At 45.3% G+C, this 17,365-nt stretch overlaps 1 protein-coding gene across 4 annotated transcripts; it reads right to left on the reverse strand.

The window, feature by feature from the left end:
- Window positions 1-1,645: 1,645 nt before the first annotated feature.
- On the reverse strand, window positions 1,646-16,120 carry PGGHG (protein-glucosylgalactosylhydroxylysine glucosidase). Of its 4 annotated transcripts, none has more exons than XM_083756898.1 (14): window positions 15,976-16,119; window positions 13,694-13,959; window positions 12,832-13,042; window positions 11,770-12,205; window positions 10,500-10,619; window positions 9,848-9,979; window positions 9,366-9,477; window positions 8,399-8,471; window positions 7,173-7,309; window positions 5,545-5,678; window positions 5,312-5,407; window positions 5,111-5,208; window positions 3,294-3,508; window positions 1,646-2,823 (listed from the first exon to the last, which is right to left on the reverse strand). In XM_083756898.1, exons 2-14 carry the CDS (start codon window positions 13,938-13,940, stop codon window positions 2,765-2,767), a joined length of 2,070 nt encoding a protein of 689 aa, XP_083613024.1. In that variant the 5' UTR covers window positions 13,941-13,959; window positions 15,976-16,119; the 3' UTR covers window positions 1,646-2,764. The 4 variants fall into 4 exon arrangements, with proteins under 4 accessions (XP_083613024.1, XP_083613025.1, XP_083613026.1 ...); XM_083756899.1 differs by having other exon boundaries at window positions 15,876-16,016; XM_083756900.1 differs by lacking the exon at window positions 15,976-16,119 and adding an exon at window positions 15,348-15,361.
- Window positions 16,121-17,365: the final 1,245 nt, after the last annotated feature.

Consider the following 17,365-nt stretch of genomic DNA (forward strand, 5'->3'; position numbering starts at 1 on the left):
TTCCTTTGGTGGTGAGAGAGATTGGGGTTGGCATAAGGTGTGGTTGTTTGTGATTGGCTGTGGTGAACTTTGTTTTCATGTGTGAGTGAGGTGGATGGGTATTTTTTAATTAGGTTAGCCATACTGAGTCATATGCTGTTGGTGGATTCTTGTCATCTTCTTGTTGGGCTGTATATGTGATAAAGGGGAGGGTGAAGGTGTCTTCTTCCATTTGTCCCCGTGTCAGTTTCAGTTTATTCGTTAATTTTTCTAATAAAGCTGTTTCCCATACTATCCTTTTTTTGGTTTTAACCCTGGATCTTATTTTGCTAGCGGTTTTGTTCCGTTTTAGTATTTTTTGTCTATTATATTTTATAATGTATTTTTTGGGTCTTTTTCATGTAAACCACTGCAAAAACAACTAACAAAATGCTATATTCTACATAGCATTTTGCTCCACAGCCTCCATCCACTCTTTCTTCCTCTCCACCCGTTGTAACAAGCAGTGTGTATGCTGCACAGCAGGCGGACAGGCAGGCAGGCAGGCAAGGGGTGCCTGACCCAGCAGGACTAGGAAAAGAAACTGTGGACGCTTCTTGTCCCCTGCTGCCTTTGGAAATTTAAAAAAGGAATGTTCTCTTCATTTCCCCCCTGGCATTCCTAACCCCTGGCATTTACACAACCCAGGTCAGGGTAAACAGATGACAGTACCATGCACAGCCTATTTCCTCTTCAGATGCTCCTTTCGGGCCTTCCCTTCCCTGAATCAGTGGTTTTGGTGCCATCGTGTGGTTGTTTTGTTGACTTTCAAAGGCTAAAAGTGGGAGGAAGCAACGCCCCCAAAGTTCCCTTAAATTATTCTCCCCCTTTGCCAACTGCTGTTCATGCAATGTTTCTACAACCGCCAAGCAACTCTCAGACAGTATTCCACTATTTGGAAGGAATGAATGGTTTTCTTCATCCTGCTGAAAGATTGCAGCGAGCAACTGTGTTGACCCTGAAATTCAGATTCCCTTCCTCTGCCTTCTGACATTGTCAGGACATAGCCAAAACATCAGGTTCAGGAAGGTCTGTGTAGCTGGTGGAGGAACAGGATGTGGAAAATAAGCTCTCATAGCATATGCAAAGAGAGACTTCTCTTAACCGCTGACTAACCAAACAGTGAAAATGCTCTGGAAGGCATGTAAATGCCTTTTTGGTAGTCAAGATAACCCTGGGGCTAATTGGTGCAAGCTGTAAAATGAGATCATATGTGCTTATCTGCTTGCTTTGAAGCCTTAGTTTTGATTTAGCGAGTTGGGAGAGGGGAGGCTGCTATTCATAGTAGGTCAGTTATTCCCTTATCTGAGAGATGGATGAGAACTGGAAAGAGGCTTCTAAACCGAGTTAATTGGACTGTTGATGCCAGCATATGCAGCTTGCTTTTTGTATAAGTAACGCTTAGCATATGAGCCTCTCAAAGACAAGATGTGGCAAATGCTTGCTGTTTCGGCATCCATCCCAAGTCTGTAAAGGTAGCAAGGTCTTCTGCACTGCCTTGCAAGTTTCCATCTGGGAAACCTGCTGAAGAACCTTTGGAACTGTCAGAGGAGGAGGTAGGAAGAAATCCTTGAAAATGCCAGCCTCGAGGGGTTCAGTTCTGGTCTGAAGAAAGACTACTACTGACTTGCAGTTTTATTTATTTATTTCATAAAATGTATATACCACTTGACTGTCAAAAAATTCTAAAAGTGGTTTACACTCCCCCATATATAGGGGGAAATTGTGTACATTTGAAAACGTGGGCAGCATTAAGATAAATTCAACAGTGTAAATAAGTTTTGATAGATGTAATAATGGAATACTGAATGGTTTAGTTTATGTAAAATATGCAGGGATTTATGTTATGCAAGGACGTGGGTGGCGCTGTGGGTTAAACCACAGAGCCTAGGACTTGCCGATCAGAAGGTTGGCAGTTCGAATCCCCGTGACAGAGTGAGCTCCCGTTGCTCAGTCCCTGCTCCTGCCCACCTACCAGTTCGAAAGCACGTCAAAGTGCAAGTAGATAAATAGGTACTGCTCCGGCAGGAAGGTAAACGGCGTTTCCGTGCGCTGCTCTGGTTCGCCAGAAGCAGCTTAGTCATGCTGGCCACATGACCCGGAAGCTGTCTGCGGACAAATGCCGGCTCCCTTGGCCAATAAAGCGAGATGAGCACCGCAACCCAAGAGTCGGTCACAACTGGACCTAATGGTCAGGGGTCCCTTTATGTTATGCAAAATGAACCATGGAAAGAGAAGGAGGGATGTCATTGATACATTTTAGAATATTCATTTAAACAACCTTAAAGTAAAACAGAAAATTTAATAAAAATTATAGGGTGGGGAATATAAGTGGTTTACACTCCCCCCTCCCCTCCCCCAATGCTAATCACAATGTACCATAATCAACTTAACAGGAAAGTTTTTGGGATTTCTTCAGACTAGCTGCTCGCCCCTCCCTCCACAAAAAAGAAAAGAAAAATAAGTTCTTTTCCTTTTCTCTCCATTGCAGAACCTTTCTGTCCAGGAAGGAAGCCACATCTCTAAGGTTGTCAGTGGTGGTGGGTGGGTGGGAATTTCAGCTCCCACTTCAGCAGGTTGGTTATATACACAATGAATGCGGTCAAGAACTCAAGATTCAGGCTCTTCAGTATTGCTGCATGCTAACATGAACCACAAAGCCTCTAAGATACTACTGGCTGGCTGCTACGGTTGCAAAGGCCTGGTAGTTTTTTCATACTTGTCATAGAATCAAAACAAGCTGGCTTTAAATTGTCTCAACCTTCTGGATCCAGCCTGCGGCTGCAGGGAAGGAGATACTCTGTCCTGAAATAGAACAGAAAGCACACAAGCTGTCAACTCTTCTAGTATCATCATCTTTTTAGCCTTCTATATAGATGCTGCAGAGGATCAATAGGTCTCCTGAGGTAACAAATTATTCCACCTATATTTAGCTTGTCTTAGGGCGTAAATATTTAGGGAAGTGGATCCAACAGGTTGGTTGCAGCTTGAACAGGAGGCATTTCTTAAAACCACCACCAAGGTGGTGAAACCTTTCCTTGCCATCTTTGCTATATACCAAGGGTGGTGTTCAACTAGGTTTTCCTCAGAGTAGGCCCACTGAAACAAAGGAACATGACTACACCAGGCCCATTAATTTCAATGGGTCTACTGTAGTTCAGTACCAACCCAAGAATATACCTCAATTTGTTAAAACATTCAGCTAAGTGGGAGGGGATCTCCCTGTCAGCAACAGGAAACCTTGATAATACCAGCTATAGGAGATGATGCTGTACCTTCATTTAAGGGAAGATGCTCGCCCGTTCCTGCCAGCACAGCCTCCAGACCAGGTGGCTGTAGGACAGAGGAGGCCTGTGTCACTCGGATGGTGACATCTTCTTTGGTAAGGGTGAAATCCAGCTTGCTTCCTAAGTAGCACACGCCGGTGATCTTTAGTTTCTTTATGTCATCTGGACAGATGGGGTCAAACTTCAGGTGCTTCTTTGTGATCCTAAAGGAAGTAGAGGAAGACTTCCTGTTGGAAAGTCAAGAAGGCACCCTACTTCTTTTCCCTCTCACTTTCCACACCCCACATTCACAATGGGCTGGACAGCTTAGTATGGTTCCTGCCAGTTGTGCAGGCTGGCAGAGATCAGAAGCAGCCATCAAAGATGGACTGTGGCAATTAGAACCCACCTGGGAACTATCTGACGGTGCCCCAGCAAAGCTACCACAGAGATTAAATCCCCCCCCCCCACGTCTCCTTCTGTTGATTTTGCTTCTGTAAATATTAATCTTCATTTTGACAACTGCCTTCTGCCTTTTTAATACCAGCATTCTAACTGTGACAGATCAATATAAGTAGAAATCTATATATACTTTATCAACACAATGCTGATTATGCAAAAGCACTGAGGCTCCCAGGCATAGCTGAAGGCACCTGAGGACAGACCAAGAAACACCCTTAGGAGGGCATTTTCCCACTTCCTCTCAAAACCGGACCTGATTTGAGTACTTCAGCCATTTCCTGTTCTTTCTTAACTTAGAGGCAGCTTCGTGGTTATTTTTATCCGAGTGCCGAGAGGCTCTATCCCACTTCAGTATTGACTCAATCTTTGTTAGGACAAGCTTTGTGGCTGCAACTAAGTTTCCCACACATGTTGATTGCAAATAAACCAAAAACCAAAAAAAACCCAAAAAACCAAGAACGCCTCTGCTATTCCTCCCACCTCAGGCCAGCCAAACTTAAATCACACTAGTCCAGAGATAAAAGCCCTTCCTCCTAATAACATCTCTCCACTGGAACTGTTTGCTTGTGTTGCCCTGAAATTTGGGTGATGCACCCACAACACTTTCCTCAGTATGAAGATCAGATTGGGGACAAATCAGGGGGAAACTGGATTACTTCAATCTCGGAGCCAGGGGGTGTACAGGCTTTACTGGGGCAGGCTAGAGAGTGACTCACCATGGTCCAATCCGGCAAGAGTAACCATTTAAAACCAGCCCCCCCATCCCTATTTGAAGCTCTTTGTCAAGTTGCAATCACTCCCCAGTCATCCAGCAGGGTGGCAGGGACAAGGAGGGATGGGGATTCATCTTTCCTGACTCCAACAAGTCATTACAGAGGCAACAGGTGGAACCTGCAGCTCATATGTGATTCAGTTTCCTGATGTAGTGAGCACCTTTTTGATAGGAGCTGCCATTCTTTTTATTCCAATGGACTTCAGGACCCTGTACATTCAGCAGCATAGCTAGCTGCTTGGGTGCCCAGTGTGGCAAGCATGGGGGGGGGGCAGGGCACGCCAGAGTCCCACTGGCTGAGCCCCATTCCGCTCTGACGCCCTGCAAGCCCACGTTGCTTTTTTGAGCAGCGCAGAGCCTGCCGGGAGTCTGGCCTTCGCCTCCCCCTCAGCTGTAGCGCAGCTGAGTGGGAGGTGGCAGGCAGCATGGAACCAGCAGGCAACCGAGCCACTGTGTCACTCCCATGGGAGACGTGTGGCTCGGGTGCAGTTAAGTGCCACCCCCCACGGTGTGGCGCCCAGTGTCCCCTTCTCCCCCCGTCCCCTAGCTATGCCTCTGTGCACATGAACATTATTGTTAATACAGTTTGCACCTGAATCCAGTGTATCCATAAACGATAGCCTGCAGAAATCCACTCATCCCTGTAAGGAAGTTCACAGCTCCTGATCCATCAGCGTTCTCCACCCAGATCTGAGAGAGTCAGAGAAATTTTTTTTTCAAGGATGTTGTTTGGAAAGGGTACCTACAGGGATCAAATTTTAAGAAGGGATTAGGAAGGTTTGACTTGCCTGACCTTGAATGGCTCAGTGATATTGCTGAAACATTTGTTCAGTTGCTGTTGGGCTCTTCCGGTCTCCTTCAGCTCCAACCAGCCAATAGCAAACATGCTCTGATGGAGAAAAGGAACCAACCAGTGAGGGCCCCAGCAGCCTCATTCAGATAAATTCATTTCAGCAGCAAACCCATGGAAGACCCCGCACTGAAACCGTTTGAGGTTTCCACCCTTTTCAAGACAAGGTTTTTTACCCAGGTCATAGCTGGCCCCTGAGGGTCAGTCACTGGTTCATACATCTCTAGGTCATTCCTTCTGACTTCTGGGTCCATGGGATGCATGACAGGGAATCCAAGCAGGACGACATCAGCCTGTTTCACTTGCTCACCTGAGGAAAGAACAAGAGGCAAGATAGACATGTGACCCCGGCCCACGTGCTTTATGGTGAATCGTACTGGAAACGGAATTGCCAGACTACCTTGGGTGACAAGTAGCCTGTAATTTTCCTGTTAACAAGGAGGTATGATGAACAGCAGGCAAAAATTCTGCACTTGCAGCTCTTCCACAATGCATTTGCACTGGCTGTGCAGCAATTAAAAGGGCCTAGGAGCCCTGCCAGTGACCTTTTTCTGGGAGTCCTAGGAGACAGCTACCAGATATTTTTTAGTCATCACCCTACAAAGGTGAGATCATGGTACAGTGATTATGCGAGAAAGCCATTCTTCAGCAATACATTCTCTATGAGACAATAAGTGGCTCATCATTGGCTTGATATTGCTTTATATAATAACAGCTTTTCAACTTAAGAATATTAGCTGGCCTGAGATGCCACGGTGGGCAAAATGCCCCAATGCAGCTCCCCCTCACATATCCCGGACCCTACCTGTGCTGCCAGTCCCGTTGATGCAACTGTACCCTTACCTGTGGCTGCACCTGCGCTGCTGCCATGATGCAGTGGTGAGGGTGCAGCGGGCACAACAGCTAGGACAACAGTGCGGGAAGCCCCAATGGGGCTGGCTGTGGTGCCATGATGTCGTTTGGATCCATCACTTGGGGCAAATGGCTTCACCTTGCCTCATAAACCAGTTGCACTCAGGGGGCAAGACAAGTGCCTTCAAGGTGGTGAAACTGGATTTGGAGGATGTGTGAGGGAGGATGCATGTTCTCTAAGATGAATTCTCTTACCCCCCACCCCTCGTGTTACTTGAAACTGCTGAGTGTGTGTATGTGTGTTCGTGCAGACTAACAGACTCCTCAGGGAGGAAGCTGGACTTCAATATGTGCCTTCCAAGGTCAATTCCCTTCCTTCCCCCTCATCTTCCAAATTGTGGAAAGAGAGGCGGTGTGTCTCCTCTGAACGCAGGAAACTCCACTTTTGCTGCCAAATGTAATGTCAACTTTGGCAGCGGAGGGTTTATGCTTCTCTGCTGTTCCCTGCTGCCAGTGTTCTGGGGTGGCATGAGGGAAGTGTGCATGGAGCACAAGAGACTGCAGTGCCAGAGCCATGCAAAGGTCCCAGGTTCGATCCCTGGCAAACCCAGGCAGGGCTGGGAGGGACTCCTGCCTCAAACCTTGGAGAGACAGTGCTGGTCACAATATACAATACTGAGCTAGGTATAAAAAAGCTTCCTGGGTTCCTTGCCTCAGACTCTGCTACTCTGAGGTTTTTTGGGGAGCTAGGGTCTAAATACACTGGGGGTTCTCTCTGGTATGTGGGAAATCACTCCTATCCTCTGCCCATTTTGGTGCCCCACACGTTTGCACACGGAAACCCATTTTACTAGCAAGGCAAGTGACACTAATGTGAAGACTTTGACCTGCACAACAACTGTTATAAAGGGTTAGGGCCCACCACACACTCCCTTGTCATAAACCGACTCACCTGGGCAGTACCCATCATACTCTGGGTGGTAATTCCTGCTTTTATCAAAAGGCACTTTAATTTTCTTCTGAACTTCCTCCCACTCTTCAGGGATTGGAATATGCAACTGAGACCCCAAGTCAACCGCAAAATTCAAGCTGGAAAGCAGCAAAGAGAGGTAAAAAAAAAAAAGCTTTACAAAAAAAAGTGAAGAAGGAGAGAAAGAGTTGGGCTAGCAGGGCAAGGCTGAGAGCTACAAGGTGGGAAGCTTTAGGGTGCTTCTGGACTGCTTCTATTTTTGTGTGGGATTCGGTCACTTAGTGGCAAATTCATGTTGCACAATTAAAGATGACTTGGAGGTCTTGCACAACAAAGCCCACCTCCTCCCCCAAATTGAAATTGTGGCAGAAAGGAAAGTCATGGGGAAATGTATTGGAAAGTGTGGGAGTAATGGTGCTTGATACGAGGTTTTGTAAGCTCCCCACAAACTAATCTGATTGAACGCTCATTGAATAGCCCATGTCATCTGAGCTTTCCGCAAACAAATCAGGATGAATGTGGAAGCAACCTCCATGTTTTAAAAGGCATCAATCAAGCTGTCAAAACCTAAAGGAACTGTGAAGGAAAATGTTGGCGGGGCAAACAGGAAATGCAAATGGTCAGCCTAGCTCACACATCACACCATGGCTGAGCACTACTGTGCAGGCTCTGCGAGACGAGACTGTGGCCGGCTGGTTTGCTGCTGTGCCACACTGAGCTAACCCATAGTTAAGCTTTTTTTAATGGAACATGGAGCAAAGTTGTTTGACTTCTTCCTGCAGCTAAACTAATCATTTAGAGCTGAGCTGTCCTTTAGGCAATAATCAGTATTGGAGGTAGGAATCAGTACTGATGGTTAATTCTGTAAAGAGATTTTGTTTTGTGTTGTTTGGTCTAATTTGAAGATCTTGCTGAGTTATTAATTTATTATAACAATTATTTCATTGTTGTTTTATCCCCTGCATCTTCTTCTATTCTGGTGCTACCTTATGCAGTGAATTTTATGGCCTTTCATAATTTTATGGTCAAGCAGCCTGCTATTTGGCAGAAAAGTGGCACAAACCTTCTGAAAATAACTTTTAATTAATAAATTAATTTATGGATTCCTTTGCCTGTATCCATCACCCAAGCATGAAGAAGAAGAAGAAGAAAGTCAGAAACCGGAAGAGCATAGAGAGAAAATGTCATCAATTCGGCAAGTCCCTTACCTCCTCTGGGCAATGACATTGGTATAAACAGAGTTATCTACAGCAGAGTGATATTCATCAGGGGGCAGGACACCTAGAAGAAGGCAGAACATGGAATCACTTCCTGGATTTTTTGAAAATTCAGAATGAGCCCAAGTCAAGAAGTCAGATTCCAGGAGCCAAACAAATGTTGCAGGTTAAGTCTATTGTGCATATACTTGTCTATTTTGCACTTCTTGCATATATCTGCTGTTAGGTATGGGATGCGGCAAGGAGTCATGCAGATAACTAAGCCCCACTTAGTCAGCAGTGGAACATGGCAAGCTGCTTTATATTGAATCAGATGGTGGCTCCAGCTGGCTCTATATTGTCTGCTCTACAACGGCTGGGAATGACTCTCCAAGGTTTCAGAAGCAAAGGTCTCTCCTCGCCCTACCTGGAGATTGGAGCTGGGACCTTCTGCATGCCAGGCAGGGGCTCTACCCCTGAGCTACAGTCCTTCCCTTCTATAGCCCCTCTGAGATTTTAGCAGTCACTGCAAACATAGTTCCAAGAGGCTAGAGATGTGCCTTAGAGAAAGGGCATGCACACGGGCATGTATAATGTCCTGGTCAAAGCTCCTGCGCAAGCACACTCACTGCATTTTGGACACAGACGGACAAACTGTTTCGTCCCAGCATTGAGTTGGTGATGGTGGTGGGGAACCTGTTCTTCCAGTTTGCACATGTGAAGAAGGGCAGGGCTGAGGGCTGACAGGTTGGTCCTTGTGACATACACAGAGCCATCTCTCCTGCTCCCCCAGAATTGTGTCTGGCTTCCCCTCAGAGGATTAAGGAAAGAGGCCAGAAAACCAAACCCAAATCACTTTGCACCTGAATGAGAAGTGTAATAGTAGTAGATTGCAGGCAGCTCAAGAGGCAGCACAGGAAATGCAAAAGTCGGTGTATGTCTTTTTGGTGAAGGAGGAGTCCCCCTTGCGCATATTTACCAGGGATGTGGTAGCTCTGGTCTTCTGGGTTCCACACCACCCGGCTGCACCAGTACTGAGCCACAGCATGGACCACCTCCCAGCCTCCTGCCTGATGGAAGAGCTCCAGGTCCTGGAACAAGACAGGAAAGAGGGGCTCAGAGGGCCACTGAGCTCCACGTTTCCATCCTAGAACAGGATAACATCAGCTGGATAGCTCAGTTGGTTAGCGCTTGGTGCTGATAATACCAAGGTTGCAGGTTCGATCCCCATAAAGGCCAGCTGCATATTCCTGCATTGCAGGGGGTTGATCCCTTCCAGCTCTATGATTCTGTGATCATGGTTCAGGGGGAATGAGAGGTAAATATCCGAAGATGCATTAATTGGAAAGAGGAATACGACACTGTCTTCAGAGATGAAGCTCTCTCGATTTCAAAAGCAGGTCCCAAGGCTAGAGTTTTATTCATTTACCGGCAATGCCATACAATATGCCCAACACTTACCTGAGTGAAGTAGTAATACTGCTCAAATGCCAGCAAAACATCTCCATTGATGTGAATTTCTTCGTTTCCATAAACCTCCTCAGGGCACACCTCTCGGCCTGTTGCTGCACTCTCCCAGGGGAACTTCGCACCCTGCCACAATCAAATTGAGTAACACTCAAAAGAGATGATAATTCAAATGGTGATTCTCTGTGGGCAATTTCTGTGGGCAATTTCAAACTCAGGACAACCTTGCACTTTAGCCGCTGTTGAAAGTCATGCGTACTAGACACTGTTTGTGACTCGCTTTGTATAATCCATTTGAAACAAATCAGAATGGTCCCATCTGCACTATACATTTAAATCAGAATCGTACCACAGTCATGGCTTCTCCCAAAGAGCCCTGGGAACTTTAGCAAAGAGCTACAATTCCCAGAGTGGTTTACTTATCATTTCTCTTTCCATGGGAACAAAACGCCATACCCAGGATTATTTTCTTACTAGCTGCATTGTGCAGTGTGGATGGGAAGCAGTGGGATATTATCAAATATGATGAGTGGAAAAAAATAAGAGTGCATGCACCCTCATGGGTCGATCTCTCTCCATCTCTCTTTTTAGACCTGAGCAATCCCTTTGTCAAGTAAGGTCCCCATTCTGTTCCTATTGCTCCTACCTTGTATCCTTGCTCCTGTGCGTTGCACAGAGCTCCTCCTAGCGTTCGAATCCGGTATTTCAGGATAGCAGAAGCTGCTTCCGGATAGAAAAGCAAGATGTTTGGGTACATCCAGGTATCCTGCGTTTAACGACAACATCACACATTATTATTAGATGGAGAAGCTCATAATCCTTCTAGCTCACCACCACTAACCTGGTCATAAAATCTGTATGTTGATTCTTCCTGAAGCTTTTAATGATGTAGGATAGTGGAAGCCCACATAAGATGCTCTCTTAACAATGTCTAGAGAGCCACAGGTTCCTTGCCCCTGTATTAGGGGATAGTGCCCATGTCTGACTTTTTAGAGAGGTATATGCTACAGATTTTCCCTTCCATGGCTTAAAAAAAAATACATGTTAGTTCAGTGGGGTGTATACAAGATAGTGTTCAAGAGCTAAAAACAGGTAACCTCTGGGATTTGTGAAAGGCTGACACCTACATACGTTTTAATACAGGCTGATCTTTTTACTCGAAGTCTATGTCCTTTTTCTTTGGTTTTCTTGAAGGGTTACCTCCAGTCTAGGAACCCCTTTAAATTTCTCCAACCTATAGTTCCAATTTCATTTTCTGGCATCTTTAGTTTAAAAGATCTCAGTCTATAGGACTGGAAAAATCTCTCTGCCTAACATCTTGGAGGGACTGGGTTAGATAAGACTTATAGTCCAACTCAGTTTCCTTGATTTTGAACAAGTCTTTCATGATCACTTACCACAAGCTGTGTATATAACACCACAATACTTCATTCTGGAGCTAGTTACACTAAACTTAAATAATATAGCACACAGAGAGAAAATTCTGCAGAATTCATGCCACCTCCTGTTCTTTATCTCTCAAAATTATATACAGTGGTACCTCGGGTTAAGTACTTAATTCGTTCCGGAGGTCTGTACTTAACCTGAAACTGTTGTTAACCTGAAGCACCACTTTAGCTAATGGGGCCTCCCACTGCCGCCACGTCACCGGAACACGATTTCTGTTCTCATCCTGAAGCAAAGTTCTTAACCTGAAGCACTATTTCTGGGTTAGCAGAGTCTGTAACCTGAAGTGTATGTAACCTCAAGCGAATGTAACCCAAGGTACCACTGTACTCTGGAAAGCCAAAATTTGCCCAAGCAACCAAAGAATAAGCTCAGTTCGGGGCTATGTCTTCCCTACTGGCATCTCCTGATTTCTGCACTTCATCACTGGAGACTGGAAACTGGAGACACAGTAGTGCCTTTTGGATCACCTGGTCCCAGAAGACATGGCCCCAGTAATCTTCACTCGAGGTGCCATTAGAAAGGCCTCCAGGGCTAATTCCGGAGAACGGGAAGTCAGAAGAACCCAGGGGAGGAATGGCACTCAGCAGGTAATAGAGGCATCCATAAACAGCCTGGCTCAGTGAAAGAGGTCCCTCAACTTCCACACAGCATCCTTTCCAGAGGGCTGTCCACGCCTGGACGTGAGACACATACAATGAACGAGAGACAATCAGTGACATTCCTTCACTAAAGCTCCTTTTCACGTCCTCTTCACTCTCTGCCACGGCTGTGAGGAACTCCCAGGTCTTTTCCTTCTCCTCCTCAGGGAGGGTCACTGCTTGTAGCACTGGGGTCCAGATCACGTGTACAGTAGGCTGAGGGCCACCCTCCACCTCAGGGACCAAAGTCTTTCCATAGATGTAGCTAAAGGAGAGAGGGAGAGAAAAGCTGCAGGAAGGAAGACCTTATGGTTCTTTCATCAGATCAGAGAATCACACAAGGAATTCAAACCCCATCTCTAACTCTACCATTAATCCTGCCACTGGTTTCCTAGCTCCCATCCACATCCTGCGCAAAATCTTTGTCCTCCTTACTTTTCAAACTCTCCGTGTCTTTGCCCTACCTCCAAGGCAGATATTTTGGACTACAACTCTTTTGGACTACAACTCTCATCCTAAGAACATAAAAATATATCAAGATATACATGGTAGATCTTCTCCCCCCTTAATCTGCCAACATCTTCTGAATGGGGCTGCCATTGTTCCTTGGGCTTGCCTGTATTCAAACACAGGGACATAAGAAGTTGCCTTCAGGAACGCAGATCATTGTTCCATCTAGTTTGGCACTGTTTCAGGCAGAAGTCTTTCCAAGGACTCCCTGGAGATGCCAGAGACCTGGACCTTCTGCATGCAAAGTATGTGTTCTACCTCTGAGCTATGGCTTCTCCTCCAAACCACAGGAAGTACTCATTTCTTTCTGCCGCTGTCTTTAAATCTCAGGGGAAGGAGGACAACACAAATCTGACCAAATCTTCTCATGATGATACTCACTGAGCTCCCTGGAAATCTGCCCCTCTGTGCAAGTCCAGGTCTGGACTCTCAGGTGTGAATTGGGTCTGTAGATTGACAATAATGGGTTCGCCTTCAAGCGTTGACCTCTGGATGGTTACGCTGAAGGCCAGAAGGTGAACAAGGGATTGGTGGGCATAGATCCTGTGAGTGGCTGTATAACCCGGAGCCTGGATTGTGTGGATATAGGTCCCTGCAGGAAAAAGGAAAGAAAATGATCCATGTGAATTCAGATTCTTACACTTTTATTTACGTTTAAAAGAAAGCCTAACACCACAAATTTCACACAAGGTCTGTCTGGTTCAAAGTTCACTTTTGGGACAAGAACATCTAAACACAATCTACAACTCTAAAATGATATACTTGGACAAATAATGAGGTTAAAAAAACCCTTTGTTTTGTTATTTACTGAAATAAGAATTATATCAGGCACCCTATGGAATTGAAAAAATGTCTAGTAGCCCAAGAAGACAGGAAAACTTCCAGATCTTACAACACATTGTACTGGAAAAATTGATTACATTTGAATCCTAAGTTTCCTCTGGAGTGGTATATTTTGGATTCCATTTAAGCTTTATTTCAAAACTGGTTGATAGACTACAATTAGCTCCCAAAAAACTTAGTGAACTTTGTGCTAAGTGGGAATTTAAATCCAGGACATCCTGAGCCCAATACCAGCACACTCTATTCAATGTTCACCTTTGTCTCTTTAAAAGTAAGAGCTTCCTTTTAAAACAATGCCCATGCTCAGTGCAAGCTAAATAACCTAGCCCCATCATTGTGGCATTGCTGCATTTGCAATGAAAAGCAAGAAAGGAAGGGCAACAACACTGTTGACACTTACCTGTCCTGGTGTCCAACGAGAAAGTCTCGGTCAGGCTGTCCTCAGCAGCCACACTCATTTTGACATTAATAGGGCTGGGAACATCAGCACGATGACAGTCCCCGACTGCTCCATTATACACCCCGTTTACATGCAAGATGTCCCTGTAGACACGAGTGCCCAGGTAGGCGTTGGTCACCGTGGCAAGGAGACGGGGGTCAGAGGGCAAATTGCCAGAGGTGAACACAGCAGGATCTTCCTCTGCCATGGCAACATACCACAGGCAGCTGAAAACAATGTGATGGCACACAGTGAATATTTCATCAGATGAGAAATGTTATGCGTGTAATCACAATACTCAGCACTAAGGCACACAAAATGAAATGTAAGCTCGGAGCTGGATGGAGGCATGAAAAATGTTCTTATACGGAAGTCGAAACATTGTGTTGCTGTGCTTAGGCTGATCAGGCAGAGAGGAAGACAGGGATTGTCTCAGATAATAATTTTGAAAATTGGATCTCTTCTCATCTCTTCAGGACAAGATGGACCTGCTCAATTTCTCTCTTCTATGCGGTTTTAACAGAGAGGAATCCTGGCTTCTTTGGCATCTGGCTGTCCACTGAAGGAGGGAACTTTCTCAGAGAACAATGCCCTGCGACTCCAGTCTCAGTCTCCCACTCAGCCACAGGAAGCTTGGTTGTGCCCAAGGACTTGAATGTCCTTCCTCCCTTACTGGCAAGATTCTCTCTTACGAAGATGAAACCAAAAGGAGAGGACTGATCTTTCCCTCACTTTCCATAGGTCAGAAAAAAAGGTTCCTGCTCATGCATATATGAAAATTTTCAAATACTAGATGCTAATGCAAAAACCTGTTTTTAAGAGTCATAGTTGTGACAAGATATGTTCCATTGCAGCAGTCTGACCATGTAAGAACTCGGGCATCTGCAGGATTTTTTCCAGGAGAGATGCAGCAAAGTACAAAATGTACATAGATACATAACTAGTGCCAAAGGACAGGTCTATCATTTCTGGTAGATCTGGTGACTAAGTGGTGGTGAGGCCTGGGGACCACATCTACTAAGCTGAGTAGTAAGTGCCTTTGAGGAACTAATATACCATAGTTCTCCCATTCTGTTAATTTTTCGATGGGCAGATTTACTGATCATTGCAGACTTGCTGTTTTGACAATATTTTTCCACCACAACTGAAACGCTTCAGTTTTTTCCCTGGCTCCCTTTGCCCTGCACACACTTAATTCATTGCACTGCTGCTCCAAATAACACCACAGTCCCCTCGCATTTTCCCTTTTAAAAACAGAAGAAAACGTGGGAAGAGTACACTGCAGGGCTGCCACTCTCTACTGCAGCACCAGCAAAATGGGTATATCACTGGTCTGTTTCTTAAGGCTAATGTACTCTCTGTTCTCTCAGCAATATTATCTTTGTTATTACAGGGTGAGTCCTTTAAAAGAGGCCCTGTGGATACAGAGTACACATGTTGCATGGGGCCTCTTTTAAAAGGCTCACCCTGTATTAGCATGGCAATTTTACAAGAAGAAAATCACATGTATGGAAAATAAGCCCAGAATACGAAAGCTCAATCACAGCTACAATCTACGGTATTTCTGACTTTCCCCAATGGAACAGCAATCACTCCCCTGTCCAGAAACACTCACTCCAAAAGGTCAGCGAGCGGATGGGGGGCGCTCAAAAAATTAACCAGGAAATTTCTACTCCACCTTTCTTTTGGTTAATTGGCTAGCTCCGATTTCTTATTGTTACGACTTCATTCATTGGCTACACACAGTGAAAGGCGGGAGCAAAGTTAGTTTCTTAAAAAAAAAAAAAAAACACCTCCCATCTCAAATGTCACAAGCTTTGCTGCGATTATTATTGAAAAGTTGCTTCCCCTCTCTCCACTGCCATGCTGGCAGTTTGGGGAAACTCCGCTTCTCTCACTCAACAGGTATAATAACAACACTTTCCTGGCGATTTTCCTGCAAAAAAGCTCCCTCTGCTCGTCCGCGCTGAGGATCGAGCAAAACACGCACACGCGACATAGACATTTAACCATCTTAATGTAGGTGTTAAGCAATTCCATAAATGTCTACTCAGAAGTAAGGGCCATTGAGTCAGATCGGGCTGACTAGTCCCAGGTAAGTGCAAGCCTTGGAGTAAGCCCCATTTGGATCAATGGCACTTACCGCGCTAAAAGACGTGGCGAACTGGAGGCCAGTTCATACTACAGTACAGGCAAAGAGGGAACGGATGAGTTGCCTCGGGAAAACAATGGTTGGGTCTTGCCTTGAATCAGGTCGCTGAGATCCGGACAGTCCTCCGGATTGCTGCTGGAGGTGGAGCCGCCGGAGGACGACGGGGGCGGGGAGATCGCAGAAGAGGGATCCTGGAAGCCCAGGAGGGAGGAGAAGGAAATACGTTTAACTTTTAAAAAAGCAATAACAACTTCCAGCCGGAGATAATTAACTTCGCGTGTGTCCTATAATATTGTAATCTGAGCAAGGGAAACATAGCAGGGTACACAGATTGCGCCGAAAAAGATTTAATTATCTGGTTAATCACTTTTTCGCACGGAGAGGAAATTTCCCGCTTAGTGTCCTGCGAGTCAGTCAGCAAAGAGATCAAGGGAGAAGCAGCAAACAATAAAGAGCGAAAAAACAGCAAAAGGCAAGGAAACCAGGAGTTCCAGAGCAAAGAAACATATGCAACAGAGAAATTCCCGTGAAATAAAAGATTCATTCCCTTCACACCTGAGGCTGCCTACAGACTATACATTTGAAGCACATCCTTCCGGATCCTGGGAACTGTAGTTTACTACTCCCATATATTGTATGTATTGCACATTGTTCCCAGCACCCACAACAAACTACAGTTCACATGTTTTTTTGGTGTGTGAGATTTAAGGGGGGGGGAACCTGGATGAATCTTCTGGTACCATCAAGATCTACCTTGGGATCTGCTGCCCCTGTGGATCCCGCCACCTGAGGCAGTCGCCTCACCTTGCCTTATGAGTGGGCCGGCCCTGGCACCATGATACAAGTTTTTGTGGCGGGTAGGTGGACTAGAGTCCACATTATGCTTTAGTAAACATGTTAGTGAATAAGTTACCACAGGACTCTTGGTTGTTTGTACTGCAGTGGGTCTGGGAAATGGGTGGAAAAGGGACAAAAAGAGGGAAAAAACTCTTTTCGTTTTGAAAATGAATGTCCTTCTTTTGTGCCTGGAGCACACCATTTGCCTCCAGGAAGGCAAGTCCAGCAAACATCTTGTCTATTCTGTCTGGTAGATCAGTTTCTGTGGTGCCTCTAGTGATGTGATGCCAATTTTTAGGGGTCTCTCTTCCTGGACTACTTTTAAAACCATAGGCTTGGAAAATGTTTAAGGGCAATGAAATACACAGTAAGCCTGCAACTTATTCATCTTTAATTTGTACTCATTCTTCTTTACATGCTTGCCATTTTTTTAAAAAAACAAAACAGAAATTTAAAAAGGGGCAGGCACCCAGGAAAAAAGACTTTGGCAATCCCACTTGCCCTTGAACCCAATGTGTTTTTATGAAACACAATATTGGCTTTAGGTGTGATCCATGGAAAGTAACCACCAGAAAAGTTGAAGGCATACTCCCAAAGCATAGTCATTTTAAAGAAGAAAGTCCATATGCATTTGAAGATGACGT

This window comes from Podarcis gaigeae (genome assembly GCF_964106915.1).
Source record: "Podarcis gaigeae genome assembly, chromosome: 1".
NCBI classification, from domain to species: domain Eukaryota; kingdom Metazoa; phylum Chordata; class Lepidosauria; order Squamata; family Lacertidae; genus Podarcis; species Podarcis gaigeae.